At 38.8% G+C, this 19,417-nt stretch overlaps 1 protein-coding gene across 5 annotated transcripts in view; it reads left to right on the top strand.

The window, feature by feature from the left end:
• elfn2a (extracellular leucine-rich repeat and fibronectin type III domain containing 2a) overlaps nt 1-18,132 on the top strand; it is a 175,585-nt gene extending 157,453 nt beyond the window's left edge. For all 5 annotated transcript variants that reach the window (XM_051094950.1, XM_051094949.1, XM_051094953.1 and 2 more), the window contains one exon: nt 404-18,132. In XM_051094950.1, the coding sequence (XP_050950907.1) occupies nt 717-3,518 (2,802 nt within the window). In that variant the 5' untranslated portion in view covers nt 404-716 and the 3' untranslated portion in view covers nt 3,519-18,132. The remainder of the gene's footprint in view (nt 1-403) is intronic.
• Nucleotides 18,133-19,417: the final 1,285 nt, after the last annotated feature.

Raw genomic sequence — 19,417 nt, forward strand, 5'->3', positions numbered from 1 at the left:
TTTAGCTGTCTTACTAAGATGTTTTATGCATTTTCGTATTTACAACTATTTTCTGCAAAAGAGTGGTGTTGTTTAGATAATGGTAATCCCAAATGAATCCTTAGAGGCACTGTAGAACCTCAGTGACTTACAAAGACTAATAGCTGTTCTACATTGTGGTCCCTAATTATGCTGTCATTTATGCTTTCTTTTTAAACAATTTTAAGCCTTTATTGTTTAGTTGTACCAATACGGTTTTACATAATCAAGCATTGTTGACTGTAAAACTAGCACAGTAAAGACAAAGTTTCATGGCTTTAGAAATTTGAATGCATAGATGTTCTTCTAAAGATTTTTGTTTATAATTAAAGCAGAATTCATTAACTTCTCAATTCTCTCTCCCCACCCTTTGTCTCTTGTACAGATCCAAAGACTGACAGATTGAAAGCATTGCTCAGCGGTTCAAAAGGAGAGCAGTCCAGAAGTCAAAGACCATGAGTTACAGTTGTGGCAAGCAACGCTATAAACCTATAACACGGACCACGTAAAATGGGGACTATGTTTGGCATTGTGGTCCGTCAACAGCTGTGACTGCCCTCAAGACACTTTTTTCCCCAGAACCTGTGTCTTTGTAATCCTATTGGCCGTCCATCTCCTCTGATCATTTTTCTTATTTTGAGCCCTAACCTCTTTCGTTTTCCACCTTGATCAAAACAAATCCAGTTTTTGCTCCTAAAATGGCTCGCAGGTGCAGCTTATTTTGTGCTTTTCCACCCTCCTTTCTCATCATCTCTCTCCCTGTGTTTCTCCTCCTCCACGTACCTTCTTTTGTGAGGGGTGACTGCTGGCTAATTGAGGGGGATAAAGGCTACGTGTGGCTGGCAATCTGTAGTCAGAACCAGCCTCCATATGAGACAATCCCACAGCACATTAACAACACCGTCCATGACTTAAGGCTGAATGAGAACAAGCTCAAAGCGATTTTCTTCAGCTCCCTCAGCCGATTCACCAACCTTACCGACCTCAACCTCACCAAGAATGAGATCTCCTACATTGAGGATGGTGCCTTCGCAGGACAGGCCAATCTACAGGTCTTGCAGTTGGGATATAACAAGCTAACTAACCTCACGGAGGGGATGCTGCGAGGGTTGGGTCGAATGCAGTGCCTGTATCTGCAGCATAACCTTATAGAGGTAATTGCTACCAATGCCTTCTGGGAGTGCCCGAGCCTTAGCAGTCTTGATCTTTCCTCTAACAAATTAGCCAAGCTTGATTCATCCACTTTCTCCATTTTGGGTGGGCGGCTAATAGTGTGCGAACTGGCTGGAAATCCTTTCCACTGTGGCTGTGACTTGTACGGCTTCCTTATCTGGCTAGAGGCATTTGACAATGTCACTCACACCTATGACAGGCTCCAATGTGAAACCCCAAAAGAACTTTTTGGTTACCCTCTCCTGAGCCCTAGAGGTAATCATGGAAGAAATGCTCGTTCTATTCTGTCATCTATGTGTAAAGATGGAGTGATTTTTAGGGGCATAACTGCCCTGCCTCCTGACGTAGACCTTTATTCTGGGATGGGGATGGATATTCATGAACCAGTGGGACCTTATCCCCAGCCCACAGCTACATCAACCACAGACCCAACATACAGCCCCACCATTAAGTTGCAAACGGTCTCCCTCTCTTCCGCATCCCTCTTGGTTCAAATACCCAAGCCCTACAGCAAGATGTACATTCTAGTGCAGTACAACCACACCTATGTGTCAGATGTCATGAACTTAAAGAACAAGAAAGAGATTGTCAGACTAAACAACCTAAAGCCCCACACAAATTACACCTTTTGTGTTGCCTCCATTCGCAATTCCCAGCGGTACAATCACACTTGTCTGTATTTTGCGACTCGGGCTCCAGGGCCAGATGACTTGCGAGTAACCCCTTCTACCACCACCCATTACATTATGACCATTCTAGGCTGCCTGTTTGGGATGGTCATTGTGTTGGGCTTGGTGTATTACTGCTTGCGTAGGCGTCGAATGCAGGAGGAGAAGGAAAAGTCAATTAGCGTTAAGAAAACTATCTTAGAGATGCGCTATGGGCCAGAAGCAGCTGCTGCAGCAGCCAAGGATCCTTCAGCCTTGCAGAAACTCCATGACCAGTCCCATCATCAACACCACCATGGCAAATTGTCCCAGTCAGCATCCTCCAGCTTGGGCGTCCTTCACGGTTCAGCTAACACCACCTCTTCTCGACTTTCTTCACTTCCACAAGTAGAGAAGATGGCTACAGCTTTCTCAGAAGCCATGGCTACCAGTAAGGGCAACTACATGGATGTAAGAACGTCAGCAGGAGGGGAGGAGCGAGTAAGAGATGGAATTGTAACAGGGTCAGGGGATGAAATCACAAGGGATGAAAATGGGATAAATGGAGGAGATGACTCTGATGATGATGATGGCCGAGATTCCACATCAGAGATCTCCACCATTGCCAAGGAGGTGGACAAGGTAAACCAGATTATCAATAACTGCATTGACGCACTCAAACTAGACTCTGTAGCTGTTGTGGCAGCAGCTGCGGCCACTGCAACTACAGCAGATAACACTGCCTCTCCACCACCTCCTAGTGTCTCTTCATTAGCCAGGGGGCTAATTCCACTTTCCCCTACCATCACAGAGACATGCCAGATCATGTCGTCCCCTAAAATCCGTCCTCCACCCCCTGTTCCTCTTGTTTTGCCCCTTTCTGAGCGGCCTGGCATCAGCGGAGGGGGGTTTCTCTCCCCTCCCTACAGGGACCCACCCCCAGCTACAGCATCACGGCCCTTGCAGAGGCAACTCAGTGCAGATGCTGCAGTTGTTCCTATCAACTCTGTTAAAAATCGCTGCAGCGTTTCTTCCGGTGGCTCTGTCAAAAGTGCTCGGGTCTTTAGTGTGGATGTCCCCGACCCTCGAAACCCAGAGTCATGCAAGTATCCTGAGAAAGGCAGCCCTGTTCGGTGCGGGGAGCCACTGGAGAGGTTGCCCCTAATAGGGGTTCAGGGAGTCAGTAATGGCAGAGGAGATGGTGGCAGTGGGGGTGGAGGGGGAGCCGGTGGTGGCAGTGGTGGTTCGGGTGGGTGTGGTGTTGTGGTCGGAGGTGGGGGCAGCACAGCTCAGCAGCACCACTTGGAGGTGCACCCAGACTACCACTGCTCAGAGCACCGACACTCCTTCCCCGCCCTCTACTATGAGGGTGCCACTGACTCCCCTGCCCAGAAAGTCTCCTTTCTAAAGCCTCTCACTCGCACCAAGAAGGACACTGCCTATTCACAGCTTTCTCCCCGCCACCACAATTACTCAGGGTATTCCTCTAGCCCTGAGTACTCCTCCGAGAGCACTCTTAAAATCTGGGAGCGCTTCCGACCGTACAAGAAAAGCCCCCGTGAGGAGGCCTACATAGCCGCTGGCCATGCTCTTCGAAAGAAAGTGCAGTTTGCGAAGGATGAGGATCTCCATGACATTCTGGACTACTGGAAGGGGGTGTCTGCACAACAGAAACTGTGATGCTTGTGAGAGACATGACAGCAGGAGGAGAGGTTGTGGAGAAAAGAACCGATGACTCTTGAGACAGCTCGGCAGACTCCATCAGCAGGTGCTTTGGTCCCTACAGACCACCACAGAGACAAGTGTTCTGAAAGAGACAGAATTAAGCAGGTGTTCAAAGCTCATTAAGGCATAGATAAGCAACCAACCAGAAATGCACAGGAAATGTGGCACTTAAAAAGGCATCCAGTTTCAGTTTAGAACCCTCCATTTTACCTTGCACTGTAGTTTGACAAGATAATAGTCTTAAATGGGGAATTAGTGGTTTTATTTTACAAATGCCTGAATATAGTTTCAAGAGATGGTGGTAACTGATGCTTGTCAAGATGATTGTTTTACAATGTTAATTAGTAAGAAGAAAAATCGTGGATTTTGTTTGACTGAAGCCACAGGTCAACACAAGGACACCCTGTTCCCTCCCATTCCCTAATGTTTGCTCAAGCAAAGCGTATTCATTGATTTGAGACACCTACACAAATTTTACACAGCATGTGTGGGACACAGTTATCAAATCAGTGGCAGCCATTTGTACATGCTTTATATTCAAGCAGTGTGGCAATTCGATAAAACACACAATGCTAATTCCTTTTTGGCATTCATTTGTGGCATAGCCAGCCTCAAAGACATTCTTCTCTTCATTTGTACTCTTTAGACAGTTTTTATTCTAAGAAGGGAAAGAGTAAAATGGAGTTTAAGAATGGAATCTTCATGTCTTAATTTGATTTTACAAGCGGCAGCTAGATACAGATCCCAGTGTAGTAATAGGTTGATATACACAGGGTTTACAGTTGTGTATTAAATGTTGAAGCACGTTACACAAGGAGCTTGCTTTGTTTAGCCTGTTGGGAGCTTTAACAAATGACACACTTTCATAAAATGCCAAACTTAATTTGCAAGCTATAATTTCAGGACATGTTATACATATAATTTCATAATTACTGTCTTGCTGGTGTTTGGGTAAAAATTTCAATGACCTTTTAAGCTTATCACAGGCACGGAAATCCTTGAAGAGGCTTTAAATATGTAAAATACTTCTATATTTTTGTTTTCTCTCCATTGATTCCAGAGAATCAGATGCCATATTTGCATTTAAATGATTATTTGGTCAGGTCTACTTTCACTGAATACTACAGTAGCTCTGCTGTTGTCTCTCCCTATTGATCTGACCTTCTGTTTCCTATTATAACTCATTTCTCTTGACCTAATGTCGGTTGTGGTCAAATTAAGGATGGTATGAAACAAATTCAATTATTTCTCACGCTTGATTTTTTTAAGACCTTGTTGTTGTCCTTGCATGGCTTTATAGGGGAAATTAATTACAAATTTGCAGCAGAGGAGTCAAGAGGTCACAGAGGTGCTAATATTATTAACACTGCCAGATTGGAGAAGTGATTGAAATTAATCTCACCCTTTCCGGTCAGGTTATCACCCAGAATGTATCCCTTGAGTTTTGCTGGTTCGCCTGTGGCAAACTGAAGCTCTTCATCTTTAAAGCAATTTACTGGTTTAAAATACACCTCAAGCTCTTTGAAATAGGCCTCTGGGCTTTGAAATTTTTAATGATAAATTGATAAATATTAACTAATGAATGTAGATCTCAATACCTTATGGTTGACATGCACTGTGTTCTCGCAGCATCCTGTGCAGACGTTATTAGAATTCAGCCAGGACATAGAAATTGATCTTCATTTTACAGTCGCGTTTAAGCATTAAAACTTATGAATGCTCAGCATGCATCAATAGTATGTCGCATCATCCTTCAAGGTTCAAAATCAATGCTCGGTAATTGAGAATTGACACTGTCAAGTCAAAATACAGAGGTTTGCTTCGTGGACCATTTTACTGAAACCTCTCAGAGTTAATTCCTGATTGCAGTCAATCGCAGGCTACGAGATCATAAGACAAGATGAATATTTAGAAATTGGTTACCCTGTTAAGAAGCTAAGCTAATGTTTTGTTTTTGTTGTGTACATCTGTATAGAATAGTGCAAGAACATTAATATGACAACGCAGACCCATACCATTAGCTTGCAACGAAGCGACAAACCCACACATGCATATATTCCACCATCATTAGCTTTCTTGAAATCTCATTTATTCCTATTTAAGATTCCAAAAGTTGTTTTTTCCCCACTATTTTCCAAAATTCAGTTAGGAGATGACTTTTCTAAACAGCCTCAAGGCTTGCGTTATTGCACTGTGGTTGGGAGATACCAAGCTAAGACAATTTGAGAGAAATTATTGTGCTCTTGGAATGTTTTAAGTATTTTGTCGGCATATGGGAATGACAGTTATTTGTAGTTTGATTTCCTGCTGATAAGTTGGTTTTTTGGTAACGTATGTGTGTGTATGGTCTTAAAGATATACAATGAGATATAACTGATGGCTGACTGTGAAAACTGTGACAAACACACAACCAACAAGAGAACAATCTATACTAACAATGGTTACATACAGTATATGTACAAGTAGTATTAGATTTCCAATGGGTATGTCCAGTGAAAACAAAATCGCTGTATGTGTACACGTACATCCGAACACTCACACACATATACACAAAAGCATATGCAGAGTGTACAATCTACACATACTGTATAAGTTTACAGACACATAGTCTTAAAAGTGCCCTCTAGGCACTAAAACAAAGAGTGAATTATTTTAAAGGACGGTGCCAAACATTTGTATTACAAGATTGTAACTGTTATTTATTTTTTCTGCAGCATTTTATTGAAATGTCATTGTTGTGGTTGGCGTTTATTTGAGGTGATTTTAAATTTTAGATAAAATTACATGTTAATATACTGGATTAATTTTTGCCCTCCAGAATGCGCTCCTGATCAGGTGTACTCAAGGCCAAAACCTTTGCGCAATTTTGCTGTGGATTTTGTTTTGATTGATTCCCAGGTATATTAATACATCCTAATGGAGCTCAAGCATTCCGAATCCGGATCTTACTGGAAATACTTCAGGAAAAAAAAATCAGTTTTGCTCACATAAATGCCAGTGTAAACTCCCACAACACGGGTGAGTAAACTTCCCTTCTTTGTACGGTTTTACCGAGAACTGTAGTTTCAACAATTTCTGTCCTCCCACTAATAAAGTTTTAAACAGCAAAAGACTTACAGCCCACAATTCTCTGGCCTCCTACCATCTTGTCCGTGGAGATAATAAGCTTTTCAAAACCAACCATTGTCCTCTGATGCACTTGTCAAATTTAGTTGCACGTTCAGAGTGTGATGAAGCCTTTTTTCCCTTCTTTTTTTTCCTGCTAATGTATTGTGCCAGCGATTTCTCTTTCATATCTCTATTCCTCATGCTCCAGCTGAGTGTTCGTGCTTATGCTCCTGAAGCCTTGATGAAATGAATTTAGTGTGCGGTTAGAAAAACACAGAAAGGTTTTCTTGTTTTAATGAGCTGTACGTTCTTTCGGCTGCTTTAATCAGGCCAGGCCCCCTCAAGACCCCTGATTAGACCCCAGAACAAGGAATAAAATGTCATTCACACTCTCTATGGCACCACTCCGGGTTTAATGCAAAAAGAATCGCAGAGCATTCCCAACCCCCTTATCTTGAGATGGGTATTAACTCAGCGGGTTAACCAAGACCTTAGAAAAGAGCCTGCTGTGACCCAGGCTCAAGTTTTGCGTGCTTTTCAGTCAAATGGTTTTTGAGTAATAAGCGAACCGAGCCTGGGGAATAGAACAAATATATTTAAGTGATGGATAGGCACATGTTTTAAGTATATCCTCAGTAAAAGATCAGGTTTGATGTAGACTACTAATTTAGTTTGCTTTTATGACGACGTTCTATTAAAAGTTAGCATTAAAAAGAAATTTGAATGCACTTTACTTCATCTGCGTGTTATTCCAAAGAAAAGCAATTAATAATCTTTCACCAAAATGTAAACTTGTTTTGCCTGACTTTCCATTTCATTACCTCTTGTTTCGCATTAACCAGCTTTTTTGTAGAAAATGCAGCCCTTCTGAATTTTCTAGTAGTTAACGCTGTTGAAAAAAAAAAACAGCATATGCTGGTAGGGAGATTTTGATGCTGGTTTAAGCTGGTCCTTTGTTGGTTTATGATGGTCATAAGCATCCCAGCATCAAAACCTACCTACCAGCATATGCTGTTTTTTTTCAACAGGGAATGCAGTTATTCTGTTTAAAGTTAAAGGGAATCCTGGGTATTAAGAATTGTTTGGCTTAATAAAACGTAAATAATGTCTTATACCGAAATATGTAGTAGAAATTATTGTTATTTTAATACATATGTTTTATACATATTTTAGACTATGGGGGTCCCATTACTTTAGGTCAGGAGTGCATTCTGCATTGATGATGTGAAATGGTTGCGCTTCGTGAGATACTGGCATTAGCTGTTGCTATTTTGCACAACTCTGAAAATAAAATACTGACACAATGCCACATTGTGCGGCTTTTGGTTGTAATTTTCAGTCGAAGGGCAACAAGAGAAGGATGCAAGTCTTCACTGTGTTCCTAGCGATAAGAAGAGGAGAAACGAATGGGAAGATGCTGGTGGACGAATAAAACTTATTAAAGACTTGCGTTTTTGTTCTCTCCACTTTAGCCCTGATCCTTTGAGGCTTTTAGTAGACCACAGCTACTTAAAGAGCTTACAAATGGCAGAGACAAGAAATGCTAGATGCCATCCTGGCAGGATGTAAACATACTGACTCTTGTCATGACACCGCAGCCACTGAAAGAGATTCTGCATTTCACTCCAATCGATAAAAATCGATAGTACGACATTTGGTTTAAGCCTATGTTTATATCCATTGCCACCTGTAAGCTCTTTCAGTAGCTGTGGTCATCTTATAAGTATTTTATTTTCTGAGTTGTGTTGCGATAAAATAGCAACAGGTAGCACTAGTAGCTCACAGAGTGCAACTATTTCACGTTAGCTAAATAATGGGGCCCCTATAGTCCAAAATATGTATAAAAGAATGTGGATTTTTTAAACATTAACATTAAAATTTTCATGGGTTTTCTACTACATATTTCAGTAAGATACATCATTTACATTATTTTAAGCCATACAAGTCTTAATACCCAGGGTTACAGCAAGGCACGTTTACAGCAAAATGTCAAATTAAGTTGGATTTCAGCTGGGAATACGTCAAGATTCTCCTAAGGGTAAACTATGTCCAAGTCCAAAAATCCTCAGAAACAGTGTTTCAAGAGCTTGTATGTGTTGCCTCTTCTTTCCATTTCAAACAATTCGAAGTACACATAATGTCGATTGAATATCCTGTTATGCCACATTAGAGAAACAAAATGGCTTTTGAATGCTGTTTCATGTTGATTTTATATCAAATTTGAGTTGGCACAGTTTATAGTAGCCTAAATGCACTTTAAAATGGAAGTTAAGTAGTTAGTCAAGTTTACTTTATTTAGAAAAACAACTCACTTTAATAAAAAATAAATAAATAAAATAAGAAACACGACTAATGTAACCATTCTAAAGAAAAAAAGGTTGTATTGTTAAAGCTTTTGGAGCAAGTGAGCCGCCATCTTGCAGTACCACAACGTGTGACGTCACGTGGTTAATTTTCTCTGATGGCCAGTATAGTAATATAAGCATTTCTTTACAATTTTGAACGCATGCTTGTTTTGAAATGGAGGTAGATGAACTTTAAAGGACAGTGTCGGTGCCTTTGCATTTGAGCCGATACGACGATGGGACCGAGCAGTAATAAGGGGCTGAAGAAGTCGTGAACTTGATGGTTTGGGATAAAGTGCGGATCGGGAACAATACGCGTTTACGTGGATACTCCTCAAGACTGGCATTCCGACATCATTTTTTTGTGAATTTGCCGATGAAGGCACGAAAGAAAGCTCAATTTGGTACTTGCCTGCTGTCTGCCGTGGCGTGTGCGTGTGCGTGTGGCGCCGCTGGTGTGAACAGAAACGATCTACCACAATGCGTGAGTACCGCATTTAAATCTCTTTCAAAAAAGGTCTATGACCTCGTGTACGTGCTCCATTGAAATCTATTTCGTGCTGTCCCATGTCTGAATAGCTTAAAACACTTTAATATTCAAAGTGACAAGGCTTAAAACACGTGAGAATGCTTTATTGAGGAAGCAGCACTGGCCCGATCATTCAGACAGCAGAAAGTGAATTGTATTTGCAGGTGAACATAAAAATGTTACATACAACTGCTAAACAAGTCAGTGTCATGCAAATATGTCTGAATGGTCTTAAATAACAATAAAATACGACATGAATTATGTTGTATGACACATTGTTTGTTTACATCATGTTGCGCCTTGCATTATGAAAACGATAGGCTCGTTTGAGATGCGCCTCGCCTCACCTGAAATGTAGGCGAGAGTAGGCGGCTGCAGTAAGGGGAGGAGTGAAATAAGTGCAGTCAAGATGGACAGTTCTGACCTCTCGAAGTAGAACAGATACCTACGAGATCAAAGGCGGATAAGGCGTTATCACACTCACATGCTGTGTTGCTGATAAACATGATATAATTTCAGCTCTGTTGGTTTTATATGAAAATAAATATGATGAACAAGACACTCAAAGTGCTTGCTATTTAATTCCATACGAAAGGCGTATTTATCATCCATTTTTACTTTAATACAAACGTGTATTTTAGATTTTTATAGAAATATGACAACAATCACATATCTCACGCAGAGATCGCACTGGCATAGTGTTGGGGAATATTCATGCATAATTTAAACACACAATCACATGATATTAGATTAAAAAATAAAACATTTTAGAAAAGAACGGTAACATCAAGGTTGTCTGAACCAATGAGCTTTAAGCTTTGTCGTCATCCAGGCGTTTCCCATTGTGCTTTTGGTCAGTGCAGTCGGTGGAGAGCTACTGCGCTCAACTGCTCAATCCGACACAGCCGCCTCGCCGTCGCGAGACTTTTTTGGCACACGTCAGCATGACATCAGAGCAAGACGGACATAACTCGGACACGTTTCTAACCGGCATGCATCTTGCGGTGATCACCGGTGATCGATTCTGCGCAGAGTTTGCTCATCTCAAACAAGCCTAATGTCTGGGATACCAAGATCAAAATTAAGCATGTAGACGGTTTGATGTTGAATATCCATCAAAATTATGGTGAAAACCAAAATATTTGTGTGTTAAACTAACATTCTTGTGTTCAAAATGTAAAGAAATGCATATACTGGCCATCGAAGCGAACCAACCCCGTCACATCACACACTGTGGTATTGCAAGATGGTGGCGTCATTGCTCCAAAAGCTATAACAAAACATCCTTTTTTCTTTAAAATGGTTACATTAATCATGTATGCTATGTTTTTTTTAGTTAAATTGGACATCACTTTAGTAAATAATGTAAACTTAACTGACTGCTTCAATTCCACTTTAAAGACTACCTTTCAAATTCCAATAGCAAACATTACTGCAACTATTCAAATTCTGTGGGTCAAGTTCACCAAACATCTCCACACTTCCTGTAGGGCAGGCACCATCTAGAGGTATGACAGGAAGACAGTGCAGCCGCCTTCATACTGTGAGGGTCAAGTCAAGGTTGAGGGCTACACTGAACAAACAGGGGAAAAGACACAATTTTACAGTTATTTTTGCGCAAAAACAGACAAAAAGTGGCTCATGTGGCTTAAAGCATAGCTCGACCGGATTAATTTTTAATGTGCCTCAAATATCAAACTTCCCTCAGTCTGTCAGGTTGCGAAAAGTCATGTTATATACACTTTTAACAGAAATGTACTGTATATATTTTCCAGTGCGTAGGTTTGAGGAAAAGGTCTATAGGGGGTGTTTTGGAAATGGCGTTTGTAATTCTCTTCACCCTGAGCAGGGATTTAATTACCCCTATTTGCCAAGACCGAGGGACTGCTGATTTTTATCATGCTGTGAAAAGAAAACATATTGAGGGACATTTTAATCTTTTCTGTTGGTTTTGTTATTAGCTGTCAAGTCTGGTGGACTGTTAGACAAATACATTAGTTTACAGCATCTCAGATTAGTTGAGAAAATATGCCGTTCAATTTCATATTTGTGGTCCCTTGGAGTAATAAATACGGTTTAGTTTGCAAGTTGCATTGATCAGTCCAAATAGGCAGCGATATTGGCCAAAGGCACATTTACGACCTCTCTTGTGCGTCCGTTTCTTGTTTAACCAGGCAATCAATCTTTTCATGATGACCATAGGGGCGTCTGATTTCTTATTCATACAATTCAAGAACACCTCACAGCATTTTCCGACCCCTTTGAGGTTTGCGAGCTATAGATGATGTGGATATTTTATTCAGAGTTGAGTGAAATGCTTCGATACTCCCAAGGAACCCCAGAGACGTGGTGTATACGCAACAGGAAAATAAAAACTCGTTTTTCACTCATATCCTGCCGTATGTGCACAATACTGCTTTCCACGATCACTAAATTGAGGGCCTCCGGTTATCACAACAAGAATGACTTTGACTTTTATGCATGTACAGTGTATGAGTTTCAGAAAGAGCGATAAATGTGAGAAAGAGTTTTCAGTTGGAATTCAAAAAGCAGTTTGTTTCGACCTCCGGGCGTGATGTTCCATTTAGAAACATGCAAAGTGGATGTGCCACACTAGAGTGAGTGAGAAAAAAAAAGAGGAGCAAACACAATGAGATATTCGCTTGAGAGGGAAGAGGAGGAAAACACAAATCCTCTTAAAGTGAGGGACATGGTTTTGCTCTTTGATTTTCCTCTCACTTTAAAAGTCAGCTGGAAACAGCGTTTGCAAACCATGCTACTAGTGTTATGGGACAGATTTTTAAGTGAAACAGGATATCCAATGATCAAAATATAGTGTGAGGCATGGTTTTTTTAATTTAAATTTTCTCCATATTAAAGGTTCTAAGAGGGGACGAGTTGAATTATAAGAGGACTTGAAGGGTTAGTTCACCCAAAAATGAAAATTCTGTCATTAATTACTCACACTCATGTCATTCCAAATCCGTAAGACCTTTGTTCTTCTTTGAAATGGCGACAGAAGAGAAGCATTGTTGAACAAAGTCGTTATTTTTGTTTTCTTTGTGCATAAAAAGTACTCTCTTAACTTCATAAAATTACGGTTTCATCAGAAATATCTTAATTTGTGTTTCGAAGATGAACTAAGGTCTTACGGGTTTGGAACAACATGAGGATGAGTAATGACAGAATTTTCATTTTTTTTGGTGAACTATCCCTTTAATGTAATGTAGTTTCTCTGTATTTTGATGAAAGATTACTAACTTTTTCTTTTTCTTTGGAATAACATAAACTAATTAAATGTTCATAAGACCAGGAACATGATGGTCTGGTCTATTTGGATTTCATGTTAATTTTTAAAAAAGGTTCACCTACGATTTTGCTGAAGGAGTAGATATTTACAATGCTATGTGTTACGTGAAACGCAAACTGTGGTTACAACTGCGTTTTTAATATATTTTTTGGGTAGTTGACATCATATGGCATAACCATGCTAAAATTTTAACCAACATTTATTTATTATTATTTATATACCACCATTCAAAATTTTGAGGTCAGTAAAATAAAAAAAAATAATAATAAAAAATTTGTTTTTGGTGTTTTTTGCCTTTATTACAATAGGATAGAGACAGAAAGCAATGTGGGAGAGGGAGAGAGGGGGAGGAATAGGGAAAGGTCCTCAAGCCGGGATTCGAACTCGGGACACCTGTAACACAATGGCGCTGTATGTTGGCTTACTTGCCCACAAGGCTATCAGCACCGACTTTTTATATAATATAATATAATATAATATAATATAATATAATATAATATAATATAATATAATATAATATAATATATATATATATCATATCTTATCTCATATCATATATCATATCATATCATATCATATATCTTTTTACATTTACAGGGCTCAACGCTAAGGATTTTTTCTACTGGCTCAGTCGGGCCACTGGTTTAGATTTTTACTTGCCCGGTCAAAATTCTCACTGGCCCTTCCACAAAAAATGAAATAGTTGCTGTTATCATTGTTTTTGTCCTATGTTATCTTAATAAATACGTAATTCCACAGTATACCACAGTAAAAACTACTAGCCTAATAAATATAAAGTTCAAACATTATTTGTTTGTTAAAAAATTGTTTTATCATTCTTATTTTATTACAAATGAAAAGATGATTGAGGGAAAAATAGCAGATGGACTGAAAGGATGCAAATTCAGTCTCTGCCAGCAGGTGGCGCTTATGGAATAACGGTATAACTATGTTTCCTTGGTTACCGCTGTAACCAAAGCACTTAAAAATGCATTATACAGAGGCAAATCAAAAGTAAACGCCATGTGAACTTTTCTTAAAACAGTAAATTCCGCTCAGAGATACATTCATATACACCCCCATTTCAGTATTTAGAGTAGTAATTACAATATTTCGCGCATTGTGAACCGTGATCTTGCTCTGCCTGCAACGGTATTTTTTACTCTTTGCGTTCGCCTTCAGCGTCTCTGGCCTCTGTTGACGGATGTTTAAAGAGTTCGTAATTTTCCACACACATGATCTTTTGGCATCTGTTACTTGTCAAGACATGCATTTGGACATACTTTTGTATGCGAGGTATTTGTCCGTCAGAGACGCGTCTCTCTGTGAAATTTTATATTAACAAGGCTTGGAACACCTGTAAATGAAAAACTTTAATGACAAATTCGTCAGCTGTCCCAAGCATCTTTCACGCTGGCCCCGGGCCATCGGGAACTCCTTATTTTCGAGCCCTGATTTAGAATTAATTACTTTATTTATTTTGAAAGGAATGAATACTTGAATTTAGAAAGGATGCACTGAATCGATCAAAAGTAAAGACATAATTTTGCTATTTATAAATATATATATACACAGAGTAGTCAGCATTTGAAGTGGATCAAAAAAGTTCATCCAAAGTTGTCCTAAGACAAGAATGGATATTGTTTTGATTTTAGGACAACTGTGATGAAAGGTTTTGATCCACTTAATGGATCAAAATCATTCATTTTATTTCACAACATTAATTTTACTGTATTTCTGATCAAATAAAGACAGCCTTTGTAAGCATAGGAGACTTAGCGACCCCAAACTTTTGTGCAGTAGTGTATATTAATAACCTTTATGTAAATTGTTGAGTGCTTTGGATGTAGAAACCACCCGTGGTTGTGCTTCAATTGCTTTGCCCTTTCTGCCGGTTTGCCACGCTCTGACCTCTGTCGGGTTTAGTTCTGTTTATTAACTTCTTTTATTTTGAGTTGAGCTGATGAATTCAGACAGGGCTATAAGAGTATGCGCTAATGCAGACTCAAGGACGGATCTGCCACTGTCAGTACATGACAAATAAGACCTCTAAATGAGGCCTTTTATGTCCACTCTTTCTAAAAACCCTGCTGATGGTTTAGCGCTACTCCATATTCTAGGTAATGAATTCAAAACGATCCCTATTTACTTTTTAAAAAACGGCCAAGCTCAAATTTTCCGATGAGCCACCATGAGCCTTTTTTAAGATCACTATCAAAGTCATTAGCTCGCTTATGTCAAATTACCAGAGAAATCTCAATGTTCCTGTAATGGAGATAGATGGCCTGTCCGTTTTTGTCAATTCAGAGCCTTTTAGCTGATAGTATATTTCATATATAACCACTTCTGGTTTCATTCTAAGCATATAGGCTATTCCTCGCTGTTTTTTTCTCTCAGCGCATGGTTGGAAAACCATTCCCAAATGAAGAGGATAATCCAGCTCTTAAATGAAACAGTCTAGCTGGCCTAGTTGGCGCTTTCATCGTGCCCGTTTTATCATTCCGACCCAATTTGAAAAGCTGGTTAGGGAATCAAACATAGCGCTTTGTAAACTAGTCTAGCCGCGGTGGTGCTATCAGTTTCAAGTAATGAGGTTTGAACTGACAAAGCTGCTAACAAAGCGCTTAGCATCATGCTAAAGAGTCTATCTGTAGATAGAGATGTTTGTTGCCTGATACTGTGTGGATAAGCATGCTAGCTTGTTATGAAACGTGTAGTTTGTTTATTTCGTGTGTCGCATGGTTTCACATATGGTAAAAGTGAGCGACTAGCAATCAGGCAACTCATTTTCCTCGCTTCGCATTTGACGGTCATCCGAAGTGAGGGTAATTTTACATAGCAGCGTGTTTTCAGCCTCTCGCCGGGTGTGATATTCGGGAACGTGTCTAATTCCAGCCGTCTCTAAATGAGTCTACGGCCAGCATGTGGGATCTTGTGCTCTCTGCATGCATAATATGCTGAAGATAATCATCTCAGAGTTAGCGCAGCGTAGCAATCCGTCGGCGCCAGCCTGAAAAGCGCTTTATTGATTCGTGTTAACGCATACCGCATGATGCATTTTCCCATTTTCACTTTTTTGATTGGCCTCGTGATTTGATTTATGTGATATTGCACACTCCTCATGTTTTATCTTAAACAACGAATGTTAATAAAAAAGCAGAGATGTATTTCCAGATTTGCATAAAGGCCAATGGTAGAGCTGATCAGGAGTGCGTTGTGGGAATCTGGCATTTTTAAATACTCATCTAGGCTATGAACCATGCTAAGATTGATTTATGTGTTTTGTTGTCTTTTTATTTATTACTTTGTGTCAACCGATCAAGTTTACAATGTTTAGGTCACCTGAACGGAGTCGTTTTATTGAAATGAAGGAAATGCGAAACATCTGTGAATTTTGTAAAGAGTCTATGACTGTTTTTCTACCAAGCTTGTTCTGTATATCATTCTTTTGGGTGGGAACGGAGTGTATTCGGGGAGGGCTTTGGGGTTTTTTAAATGGTCGGGGTCGTGCAATGATCTGTAATTAAGATGAAACTATAGACTGAAAAAAGACATGAAAATGAAATAAAGTGTTATATTTGCATGATTTCCTGTATTTTCAATGAGCCTAAAATTATTGTTGTGTATACTGAGTGGATGTATGTCAAAAACACTATGAAATTGAAATTCAGATTTTTTTTTTTTTTTCCTATGACGTGTTGTCATTTTATTTCCCCCTGGGCTTATTTTTAAGACACTGCTTCTACTGCCATCACATTTAACCTCATTTACATGTATAATATATTTAACTGCCGCATAAATGAATCAATTACTTGACGAAACAATAGGTGAGATTATTGTCAAGTGTGACCATTTACTCCAAAGCTGTAAAACTTTGTTTTTCTTTGGCCTTCATCATACAACTCAACTCAGTTCATTTCAGTATTAAGATGAGCGTTTATTGGTCGGAGCGGTCAACCGTTGAGAATGCCGACAACAAACTATTAGTGTTTGCGAATTAATCCCATTATCAATTAATGCCAACTCACCCCTAAGTGTTTGACCCAGGAATGTAGAAATTGCTTTAGTTAATTATTTTACATATTTAATGTAATCCATATATAGTGGTGAACTTGATGAGGCTCCTTCGGTAAATTGGTTTCGGTGTCATCTTGGTTGTTTGTCGTCTCCAGTGGCATTTTCCAACCTGTTTTATCAACATAGCCCAGTGTTGGTTTGAGTACTTGATGTTTGTCTACGTAATTAACTCAAATTAGCAAGAGGTTAATGTAGAGATGTTGGTCCACATTCAAGAGCTTTAAATGAATATGGTCACGTTTACCTCGCACCTTGAGTAGAGCTCCTCTAGGTTCCTCTTGTGCTGAAGTCTTTGTAGTTCTTTAATGTTTTAACAGTCTTGATTAATCACCTCTCCTAGTTATTGATCGTTAGATATCCCAGAAGGCTGTCTTCAACTGCTTTCTTAAGAGAGGTGTATTATGAAAGCATCTTTGAACTGTCAAAACAAGTCCTGAAGAGATAATTTGTCATCTCGTTCGATTTCTTGTCAAGAAAAATTGACAAACTCTTCTGACAGTTGAACTTCTCTGGAAAGCCTTTATTAAACATCCCTCGATGAGTTAATTGTGAGATACTTATGTATAATTCAAAGTGTAAACTGGGAGTTGGAAGTCTGAAAACCACTTGCTCAGACTATTATGGCCTAAATTCAATCCATCTTACAAATAAACTCCACCAGCCGAAATCGATTGGACACATTCTTGCTCCGACCCACGTGGGAGGGTGGAAATAGCATATCTGCTGGTTGCAAAAGTCAATTAGACCCTTGGGAGTCTTTGAGTGTTTGATGGAATTGTGTTTCCATCATATTGATATGCTCATTTGAGTTTTGCATTCAAAATCAAAAATTAGCCATTACACTGATTTCGAGTAATTGGGTTCTACATCAAAATGTGACCGTTGGCCTCTTGGTTCACCTCGACTTAATTAACCCCTGACTCCAAGAGGACAAGATGTTGGACAAGAGGTCATGGGTTATGTGCGCACCCCATTACGATGAAGGATGAAGGAGATTGATTTTGGATCCATGTATGAAATATTCTTCCCTCTGCATGGACCCATACAGTTAATTCAGTTGAACACTGGTCCATTGTTTAATGTGACATTTATTGCTCTGTCCTTTTTCTTTCTTTTTCTTTTTTTGGTGATGATTCTCATTCTTTGTCTCTCAATTTCTGTACAAAAGATCTATTTCTATATTTGCAATAAATTTGTATCAAAAAGTACAAGTTTGTGTTGAGTTCTGTTTTTCTGCATTCTCAAGTACTTTCTATCTATCTATCTATCTATCTATCTATCTATCTATCATTTGTTATATCATTCTATCATTATATCGTTTCATTATCATTGTATCGTACCATTATATCACTTATATCACTATCGTTTGTTCATTCTGTCGTTCTATCATTCTGTCTGTTATTCTATTTATGGATTGTTATCTATCTGTCTGTCTGTCATTCTATCTATCTGTTGTTCTATCATTCTATTTTATTTATTGTTCTATCTATCTATCTATCTATTGTTTGTTTGTTCTGTCGTTTTATCGTTCTATTTATGGATTGTTATTTGTCCATCTCTTGTTCTATCATTCTATCTATCTATCTATCTATCTATCTGTCTATCTGTCTATCATTTGTTATATCGTTCTATCATTATATCGTTTCATTATCTGTCTGTCATTCTATCTATCTATTGTTCTATCATTCTATTTTATTTATTGTTCTATCTATCTATGGATTGTTATCTATCTGTCTGTCTGTCATTCTATCCATCTATTCATCATTCTATTTGATCTATCTATCTATCTATCTATCTATCTATCTATCTATCTGTCTATCTGTCTATTGTGTGTTTGTTCTGTTGTTCTATCATTCTGTCTATTTATGGATTATCTATTTGTCTGTCTGTCTATCTATCTATCTATCGTTTGTTCGTTCTGTCGTTCTATTTATAGATTGTTATTTCTCTATCTATCGTTCTATCATTCCATCTATCTATCTATCTATCTATCTGTCTGTCTGTCTGTCTGTCTGTCTATCTATCTATCTATCTATCTATCTATTGTTTGTTCGTTCTGTCATTCTATTTATGGATTGTTATATCTCTATCTATCGTTCTATCATTCCATCTATCTATCTATCTATCTATCTATCTATCGTTTATTCATTCTGTCATTCTATCGTTCTGTCTGTCATTCTATTTATGGATTATCTGTCTGTCTGTCTGTCATTCTATCTGTCGTTCTATCTATCTGTCGCTCGTTCATTCTGTCATTCTGTCTATCATTCTATTTATTGATTGTTATTTAACTGTCTGTCTATCATCCTATCTATCTATCTATCTATCTATCTATCTGTCTATCTATTGTTTGTTCATTCTGTCGTTCTATCATTCTATTTATGGATTATCTATCTGTCATTCTATCTATCGTTTTATCATTTTATTTTATCTATCTATCTATCTATCTATCTATCTATCTATCTATCGTTTGTTAATTCTGTCA

The sequence above is a fragment of the Labeo rohita genome, chromosome 22 (assembly GCF_022985175.1).
Source record: "Labeo rohita strain BAU-BD-2019 chromosome 22, IGBB_LRoh.1.0, whole genome shotgun sequence".
Classification (NCBI taxonomy): Eukaryota; Metazoa; Chordata; class Actinopteri; order Cypriniformes; family Cyprinidae; genus Labeo; species Labeo rohita.